This window comes from Mustela lutreola, chromosome Y (assembly GCF_030435805.1).
Source record: "Mustela lutreola isolate mMusLut2 chromosome Y, mMusLut2.pri, whole genome shotgun sequence".
Classification (NCBI taxonomy): domain Eukaryota; kingdom Metazoa; phylum Chordata; class Mammalia; order Carnivora; family Mustelidae; genus Mustela; species Mustela lutreola.
The window spans coordinates 822,129-831,947 of NC_081309.1; the positions used below are offsets into that span (position 1 = coordinate 822,129).

General features: G+C 60.1%; 1 protein-coding gene across 1 annotated transcript; it reads left to right on the forward strand.

The window, feature by feature from the left end:
* LOC131822491 (testis-specific Y-encoded protein 3-like) lies at nt 1-1,809 on the forward strand (the record flags this gene model as incomplete). Its single annotated transcript, XM_059158803.1, has 3 exons — nt 1-78; nt 1,470-1,547; nt 1,708-1,809. Coding segments are annotated over exons 1-3 (258 nt in total), but the record flags the coding sequence as incomplete, so codon positions are not given.
* Between the last annotated feature and the right edge of the window lie 8,010 nt (nt 1,810-9,819).

Sequence of the window (9,819 nt, forward strand, 5' to 3'; positions counted from 1 at the left end):
ATGAATCAGAAGCGGAGTGGTCACCTGGCTCGAAGGAGGGCCATCATCCAGGGCATCCCTGGCTTCTGGGCACGCGCCGTATCCTTCCTTCATCGCGCCCGCTCGGTTTTGGCCCCTGGGGAGGACAGTGGGAGCAGGGCAGCAGGGAGCAGAGCCTGAGCCTGAGCCAGGGGCTAGAGAAGTGCGAAGCTGGGCCGGGCTCCCCCAACCATGGCACCCACCCCTCCAGCAATGGGCACCTGCCAGCAGTAGGCTGCTGGGCCAGCAGGGAGCGCAAAGCCCTGAGCCCTGGGTCTACCCTTCTACTGCACTGCCTAGGGGGCCGGGGTCCAGCAGTGGCTGGTCCGGGAGGAGGTGGGTGCGGGTGTGCGCGTTGGCGGGAAAGCCAGAGCCTGAGACCTGTGGAGTCCTCTGTGAGTGGAAGCTCCGCGCCAGTGCTTTGGGGCTGCAGCACCCCCACACGCCTCTGCGGTCCCGGAACCCGTGTCAACACTCTGGACCCCTAGTGAAGCCCAGCCCACTTGGCTCAGAGCACATGTTGGAAGGAAAGGATTTGGGGTAAATGGGGCAGATGGAGAGGCTGCCCGCCTCGTTCCGTGTCCTTCAAACCGTGTATCGTTGCCGAGTTCCCGGAGACCTCCGGTTCTGTGGTGCGCTTGCACTCATTGAGAGTCAGTCAGCAGGCTGCCTGATTTCAGCGGGCCCCGGGACCCTGGACACGGTGCCCCGGGTGCTACCAACTCTGTCTCCACAGGCCCTCCTGAAGCCGGCCGAGGCCCCTGGCCCAGGTGTTCCCAGACACGTTTCCTCCCTCCCTGCCTCTCCCTCTCCATGTCCCCCACCCGCGCTCGCTCGCTCGCTCGCTCTCTCTCTGTCTCTCTCTCTCAACCCTCCCAGCCCTCCGTCTATGTCTGTCGTCAGGGTTTGGGTGTCTCTGTCTCTCTGTCTCCTTCCTCCCGCCGTACCCCTTTCCTCCCTTTGTGGCTGACTCTGCCAGGCCCTTGCTCGAGACCCTGGGTGTGCAGCCATGCTGCAAGCGAGCGGAGCAGCCCCCTTGTGGGCACAGAAGGTCCCTCAAGGGCCCAGGGCCTCGGGTGAGCACACAAGCAAACGGGGCCGTGAGGGGGACCGAGACCATCCAAACATCCAGAGTGGTGACTGACTGCCTCCTGGCCCAGCCGAGCACGGGCACAGGCCAGAGAGGACGTAGGCAGGGAGAGCGGACGGGCTCTTGACCTTGCCCTCCTGGGCCCCGGGAGCCTCAGCCCTGTTGATCCTCCAAGCCCTGCGATGCCCCAGGGCAGAGCATGGGTGACGAAAGGGCAAGCGCTGGGGAGGTTGGGACGGGGAAGTGCCTGCTGTTTCTGCACAGGCCGCCTTCCGTCCCTGGCTCTCAGTCGGGAAGGGCCGGGGCGTTCCTGGTTCTCTTCCCGGCGCCCTTGACGTCGAGGCTCCTTGACCCAAGGCAGATCCTGAATCACCCCCAGTTATCAGCTGTGATAGGTGACCAGGACACAGACATGCTCAGCTACATGACCAATTTAGAGGTTAGCCCTGGAGCCTGAGGCCAGCGGTGGTGCCTTGGGAGTGGGGGTGGAGCTGGAGTGGGTGCGTTTGAGTTGCTGAGAGTTGCGGTCAGTCAGTCACGCAGAACACCTAGGGTCAACGACCCCTCCCCCTCCCCCTTCTCTTGCTTTCCTGCGGCAGGTGGAGGAACTGGGTCGTCCCAAGTACCGCTGCAGGTTGATGTTTTACTTTGGGAGCAACCCCTACTTCCAGAACGACGTGATCGTTAAGGAGTATCACCTTAGCATCGGCGGTAGGTGTGGGCTTGAGGTGCAGAGGAGCTGGCGGAGGGCTTCCCGGCATGAGGGCCCGGGGGTGGAAAGGGAAGAGTGTGGGGTCCTCGGGCAGTGCAGGGATTTGGCACAGGAAGGGGGACAGGTCGTCGGTTGAGAGCGAGAGCTGGCATGGGTCCTAGGCCTCGGAGAGCCTCCCTTAAGTTTCCTCGTCCCGCAGGATATCGGGAGACTCGTTGCACTCCAGTCCAGTGGTTCTGGGATTATGAAAGTGGTGCTGCCAGCCGCAGGCGAGACCCCAGCGGCCTGAACTTCTTCAACTGGTTGTGTGACCCCAGCTGCCCAGGGTCCAACAGGATCGCCGGGGTGAGGCCCCTGCGCCTTCGTCAGCAGCGCAGATGCTGGAGTCCCGACTGCTGGGCAACGGGGTCGGGGGCCCCGTGCTCAGCTCACCTTTTGTCCCCTACCAGATCATCATCGAGGACCTGTGGCCCAATCCCTTGCAGTACTACCCGAGGCTGGAAGGCGGCGTCTGGGAATGAGCTGAGAGGACGACCTGTCGGTGAGGAGCCAGGAGGGCTGGGTCCAGAGCCCTGTGGGCAGGGGTGCCAGGGGACAGTCAATTTGGTGGCGGGGAAACTGAGGCTCAGAGGAGCTTGGACCCATGGAGCAGGGGGCAGGGTGGGAAGTGAGCCTGCGGGAACTCAGAGCGCACACACAGGGCCGAGGATGGGTCTAGTCCGGCAGGTTCATGCCTGCCATGCTGTCCTTCGGAAAACCCCTGGCCAATCCGGACAAGCAAGGCTCCCCCAGCCCATTTTCCTGAAGTGTCTCCCATGGCTGTCGGCCTCTCTCTCGGTCCTCCTGCCGCTCGTTCGGTTGGCGATGGCCTGCCTGTCTTTGGGAGTCGGGCTCCTTGTCCCAGCCCACTCTTGGACCACGACTCCCTGACGGCCGTCCACATGCCTGAGCACCGCGTGTCCTCCCACATCGTTCACATGTCCTTGGGAATGGTCCCAGGCCATCCCAAGCAGGGTCACGGTGCCCTGGCTGTGGAGGAACTGGGATCCCACGAGTACAAGGCATGCTCACAACATCACGTTCACTATCCCTGGCATCATACATTTTCACAAATAGCTAAGACTTTTGTGTGTATTTTCATGTTTCTCTGTGTGTGTGTGTGTGTGTGTGTGTGTGTGTTTGTCTGTGTGTGTGTGTGTGTGTCAAGGCATGGCAGCCGTGTGGAAGTGGACATCACAGAGCATCCGCGTTGCACCACTAAGAAGAATCTGATGAGGCCTCCACCGTTGAGAGACCTGCATGGGCTCTTCTCCGTGGTGCTCAGCCTGCACGGGACAGCAAAAGGGACAAGGAGCAGCAGGGGCAGCGCTAGAGAGGATCCTGCCCCTAGCTGCAGGGTCAGGGAGAAGGGTCATAAACAAGTTACAAAGCACCTTGTGTCCATGTGTGGTTTTATATTGGGGGCACAGGAAATGGCAAGGAGGCAAGAAGCCTGGTGGGACCCTCCAACCCCCATCCTGTTGGATTCCATGGGTGGGGTGATGGAGAGCAAGGGGCCAGGGCACAGCCGTTCTTGGCCTGCGGACAGAACCCCACCCTTCCAAGCAGGATCTGGCAGAGGAAGGGAAGAGGCGGGGCTCTCTTGGGAAGTCTTGTTCTGTAGAGCGGGGCACACAGGAGGGGTAAGGTGCTCCCGAGTGGGGCCCTGGGGTCCCCTGGGCTCCTCGTACCACCGTATTCACATGGCTCGGAGAGCTTATTCTGTTGCCCTTCAACCTGGAACTGTGCCCTGCATTGCTGAGTTGCAATGCCATGCATCATATTGGTCAGCTCTAGCGCAAAACCAAGGGTCGTGGGAGGAGCAAAGATGAGGCGGTCGCTCACGGTCCCTCCCTGTGGCAACAGATCCTCCTGCAGTGCAGGGGACAGTTCCACGGATGTGTGAGGGAACGCAGGTGTGCTCCATGGGATGGCGGACATCCTGAGTGTTTATGTGTGAGGGAGCCGCTGAGGGCAGGTCCGCGCCTGCACACGAACGTGTGTGTGTGTGTGTGTGTGTGTGTGTGTGAGTGTGTGTGTGAAGGGGCAATGGGGAATGGCCCTATGCCCTCGACCATGTGTATGCATTGTGTGCCTCCCCTCAGTAAACAATCTGTAGTGCATGTGTGTGTGTCTGTGTCTCTCTGGGGCCTCCTTTGTACAAGGGCTGGACAGCTATGGTGTGTGTTTTGGGTGTATGTTTCCATGCGCAGTTCTGTGTCCAGTGTTTGGGCTGAGGGTACATGAGTCCGTGACAGAGATAGGATGTGTGCTGGGAATGAGTGTGGGTTTGCATGGGCTTTTGTGTGCGTGCGTGCACGTGTGGGTGTGCTTGAGCGGTTGAGTGTGCATTTCTATGTCAGGGAGGTCGTGTGTTTTCCTCGCATGTGTCTGCATCCTCAGGGAGTGTGCGTTGGAGTATGTGTTTTAGACAGGTGAGAATGTCTGTGTGTCCAATTCTGTGGATGTTTATGGATTGCAGGGCACCAGGGGCAGACTTCTTTTTTGAGCAGGGTCAACTGTGTACGCCTATGCCGGAGACCTTGGATGTGTTGTCGTGTGTGCGTGTGCTTGCAAGCATAGCTGTGTGTGGGGGAGGGCAGGGATGCATGCCTGCGTGTGCTCCGTGTGTGTGTTTTGTGTATGAGCGTAGAGCTCGTTGTGATTGTATAATTGTGTCAGTGTGTGTGTGTGTGTGTGTGTGTGTATGAGAGATTGAGAGAGTGGCTACGTGTGTGTTCTTTATGACACAGATGATGGGTTTTGTTTACATGCTTCTGTACCCTTAGGGCTATGAGCGTTTGTGCATGCGCCGATGTGTCACGTTATTATGCCTGTGGGCTCGAGGCCATAGAGGTGGTGGGGAATGCATGTTAGTGTTTTTGGGCACACACGTGTATGATTTTTATGGTGAGCCCAAATGCGTATGCCTGTGCCAGAGACCTTGTGGCAACTGGGTGTGTCCCGAGTGTTTTTGCAAGCGCCTATGTGTCTCCATGCAAGGGATGGTGTGCAGGCCTCAGATCCATATGCACGAGTGTGTATGTAGTGTGTACAGTGGGTTCGCAAACCGCTCGCCTGTCTGCGTGTGTGTGTGTGTGTGTGTGTGTGTGTGTGTGCAGGCTTGTATACACGTGCGTTCTTTGAGGATGCAGAACAAGGGATTTGCTTACATTCTGCCCTTTCCTCAAGGGTAAGTTTGTGTGAGTGTGCATGCTCCGATGTGCTGGGGTCAGTTGTGTATGCCTGTCTGCCAGAGGCTTTGGATGTGGTCTCTTGTGTGTGTGTGACTACGAGTGTCCCAGGTCACACCTGGGAATGTCCTTTTGAGTTGGGACCAAATGTCTATGCCTGTGCCAGAGACGTTCTGTGAGAGCTCTATGGTGTGTGTGTGTGTGTGTGTGTGTGCTTACGAGCACCTCTGTGCCTGCATGCATGTCTGGTGTACATGCCAGAGTTGCAGAGATACATGTGTGTATTTAGTGTGTTCGGTGTTTTTGCGTGAGCACGTGTGTATGTGTGTGTCTGTGTGTTTGAAAGGAGCCCGATGGGGTGTGTTTGTATTTTCACTCCGTGTGTGTGTGTGTGTGTGTGTGTGCGCGCGTATGTGTGCAGCCGTGTGTGTGTCTGTGTGTACATGTGCCATCTCCTTTCTTTTGTTTCAGGGGCCAGGTGTGGGAATGCAGAGCCCCCTTCTGAGTGCCTGAGTGCCCGTGTGTTCGTGTGTGTGTGTCTGCATATCTGTCCCACCCAGGGAGGTTCACGCTGCTGAGATGTATATGAGGAAGCATCGCCCTTGACCAGAAGCCGTGAAAACTTCCCACGGAGCCTGGTGCCGGGGTGAAAGACAAGGTCGACTGAGGCCCCCGAGGAAAACCACTGAAATGTAGAAGACCGATGTCACCCGTGTTCCTGTATGTTCCTGTGTGGAGGCTCACGAATGAGCTCCTTCTCAGAAAGGAGCAGGTGGTGTGCCTGAGCTCCTGGTGTAAGGTTGGTGCTTACGATGCTGCTTTGGAATCCCCATTCCGAGGAAGGGATGGGCCCTCATGCTTGCCCAGAGGTCTAGGACACATAAGCTCTGGGACGGCATCCCAGCGGGGGGAGGTCCTTCCCGTGCCGATGGTGGTGCTGGGCAGCGGGAGTTGATGAACAAAAGGCCAGCTATCAGGTCTCATGTCTTCCCTGGGGTAAAGACAGAGTGCAAGGCTAGGGAAGGATGAGCCAGCGCCAAACATGGCCAGTGTCTGGGTTTGGGGGATGGCGATGCCAGTCCTCCAGAGGGCTCCCTGGGGATGTCCTCAAGCACATCCACTGCACACAGCAGGGCTGGGCCTGTAGTTCATTGTCCCTTGGACCCCAGTGCCCGTGCTCGCTACCAGTCTGGCAAGGGGCCTGCCTCTTGCTGACGTGGTCATCCTCTCCGGCACAGAAACAATGCTGTGGAGGGAGTGGAGGCCAGGCCTGTGCCGTCACGTCTCTGATGTCGCATCCCTGCCTGGCCCATATCAGCGTAGCTGGGGCTGCATAATGACCTTTGGCCCTGGTGAGTCTCTGCTTTGCCACAGATGCGGGGCCGTTGGCCCGACTTGGATTTGTATGAATTTCTATCGCGGAGACAATCTGCCTGGGCCCTGGGCCCCGTGTTCTTCAACGTGGAGTGAGATGAGGCCGGGGCTGTCTCAGTAGTCTTCGAGGAGTCCTTGGCTGCCTGCGCCGTAAGCCATGTGTTGACGCATCCTTGGGAACAGAGGAACAGCCCCGCTCTTACAGCCGGCCAGCGAGGGGGAGGGATCTCCGGGGCCACGCCTAGGTCTTCAGGTCACTCATCACTCTCACTCGTCCCACTTTCAAATGCTCTGTGGCTACGGGACGAAAAGGTCAGTCTCTCGCACGGAGCGTAGGCAGGGGAAGCTTTTTAAAAGCTGCCCGTTGTGCTGTCGTCTACATGTCCTAGATGGCTGTGAAGACTCCTTATTGACCGGGGCCGCCTCGCGCCCACGATTGCTAGACCCGGTTCCTGTGTAAGCCCCTGTCTGTTTCCACCCTCTCCTCCGCCGCCGTGACTTCCTCTGTGGCTGTCTGACCGGTGTTTTCAGGGAACACGATTGCTGACCTCTTTGACACCACTGGATGGAGCTCTGCTCAGCGGACCGTTGGCTTCCGCAATCGGGTGTGTGTTGGGGGGGTCCCTTCTGCATAGGCGGTATGACTTTCGGGCCAGTACGCCTTGCACCCTCTGTACGACCAAAGCCTCCCTCTGTGCCTCCGGCCTTCCTCGCTCCGTCGCTGTGTTTCCATCCCCACACCTGCACACTCGTGTCTGTCCTGAACTCTGCCCGTCAATCCCATCGCCCCCCTCGCTCCCCAGCTCTTCTTCTCCCCCTGGGCTATGGTGCTCTCCTCCCAGGCTCCCTGGCTTCCCCCTCTCTCTGTCACCACCGCAGCCTCCCCCATCTGCAAGGCTGTGCTGTTTCGAGGGCACTTCTGCCTCTGGACCCTCAGGACCCTCCTCTAGGTCAGTTTGGATTGCACCAGTCACACCAACGCCGGGACCTTTTCAGGGACAGTCTCAGATAATTTGCCTGCTCGCCACAGGCGGCCATGCCTTTTTCTCACTGCAGGCGTCCCTCTCTGCACTGAGAGCTAACGTGGGCAACGGAGACACTTGGGCCCACCATGCAGCCTGCCCTTCATCTCAAGGAAGCTCCTCCTGCTTCTTTCGGCTCCAAAACCCCCAGGACACACCCACCCATCCTTGGTATGTGAGGCCCTCCCATGAGGCAAGGGCAAGGCTGGCAGCCTTGCCATGCCCCGCGGGGACTTCCTCACACCTCCGGTGGCCGGCGTCCTATGTGGCCCATGATCCCCCCCTGGCGTGCACCTGCATGAGGGGTGGTTCGGACACGAAGGACGTGCTGAGAAAGGACACATGTGCTGTCAATGCGCACCTGGTGGGTGCGCCATGCCCTCCCCGGCTGGTACTCCACTCAGCGATGGACCCAGACAAAGGGAGCACTCGGAGCAAAGTTGCAAGGAAGACCCCGAGTGCCCTTGGATGAAGGTCTGGCGGCGACGGATGAGAACGCAAAGAGGAAAAGAGACACAGACGGGAAAGGGAAAGAGGTCGGGCAGAGGAAAGTCCAGCGGGAAAGGGTTTTCGAAGCGGCAGGCTCCCAGAAAGATGCAGTTGGTCCTCGGACTTAAAGTCTGGCCCGTTAGCATGCCTCCCAGTGCCAGTGGGGGATCTGGCTGGGGCCGGCTTAGAAGCTCTGTGTGCACCCTGGTGGCCAGGGACTGTGGCTCTTGGGGCCAGGGTCCTCCTGGCCCTCTTGATCCCAGCGTCCTGGGATCGAGTCCCACATCGGGCTCCTTGCTCAGCAGGGAGCCTGCTTCTCCCTCTGCCTCTGCCTGCCTCTCTGCCTGCCTGTGCTCTCTCCCCACCTCTCTCTCTGATAAATAAATAAAATCTTAAAAAAAAAATTGCAGAGAAAAAAAAAAATTAAGGGCCAGGACATTGTGTGCAGATTCCTTATCTGAAGGAAAGCTGGGTGGAACAGGGTGGTGCTGGGGTGTGGAGGGGGGTGGTCCCTGCACGCAGCAGCTTGGTGGTAGGCTCCTGGCTCCCTCCACCGCTGGATTGTTCCAGGGCAAAAGCCCGACAACAGTGAAGCGGCACCTTTGGAGCACCAGCCGATGCCCCCAGGGCTTTCCCCGGGTTCCGCTAAGAAGCAGCGTGGGAGGCTTTCGGGCTGCGGGGAGACACTGGATTCAGCCGCTGGATTTCAAATGCTAGCGAGAGGCGAGGGGTCCCAGAGGGACGGATGTGAAAGGGACGAGCGGGACTGTGACACGAGGGCACCGGCGGGAAGGCCTACGAGGTGTCTGTGTAGAAACGTTAGGGGTTGGGAGGCACGGAGGGCACCGCGGGGGAGCGTCGCGGGCGGCCTTCCTGGCTAGCTCTGGCGCCTGCAAGGGCCCAGTAGGGTGGTGGCCACGCCCACGGCCCTATCCCGGGCGAGACCCCGGAGCACCCCCATCCTCTTGGGGCTCGGAGTCTCTATCGCTCCCAGGACGCATGTGTGACTCCTCCCGGCACGCCACGCCGCGCGCCGCTTGGTGGCGTCAGCCACCGCCCCGGGTCCCTGTGCGCATGCGTGCCCCAGGCCCGCGCACTCAGACAGGCGGCTGCTGCCCACCGCCGACGCCGGGCGCGGACCTGAGCCTGCGGTTCCCGCCTCTATCGCCTGCCCTCCGCAGCTGCCTGGGTTGAGGGGCAGGGCCACATGGAGAGGGAGTCTGGGTCCGGGGAAGGCGGAGCTGCCCCAGAATCCGGGACCAACTTGGTACCACACGGGGGCGGTGAGGAGTTGGCTGCCCTCAGGGAGACCAGCTGCTGCGGGCACGCGGGGGCGCTTCTGGCCCTGGAGGCTGCCGGTTTGGTGGCAGCGGCTGTGCGGGAAGCTGAGGCCCCGCGTGGCCCAGAGGAGGCCGGCGCGGGGCAGGTGTTGGTGCTTGTGGTGCTGGATATCGTGGGGGAGGTGGAGGTGGTGGCGGTGGAAGACGAGGAGGTGCTGGCCGTGGAAGACGAGGAGGGGGTGGAGGTGGAATGCGAGGAGGTGGAGGTGGAATGCGAGGAGGTGCTGGCGGTGGAAGACGTGGAGGTGCTGGCAGTTGAAGACGAGCAGGTGCTGGCCGTGGAAGACGAGGAGGTGCTGGATGTGGAATGCGAGGAGCTGGTGGTGGTGGAAGACGAGGAGGTGCTGGCGGTGGAAGACGAGGAGGTGGTGGCGGCGGAAGACGAGGAGGTGCTGGCGGCGGAAGACGAGGAGGTGGTGGCGGTGGAAGACGAGGAGGTGGCGCAAGCAGAGCGGGTCGAGAAGCCGAAGGAGCTGTCGCAGGCAGAGCCGGTGCCGCGGCCCGACACAGCCGGGGCCGCCCTTGCCGCGCTGCAGGTGGT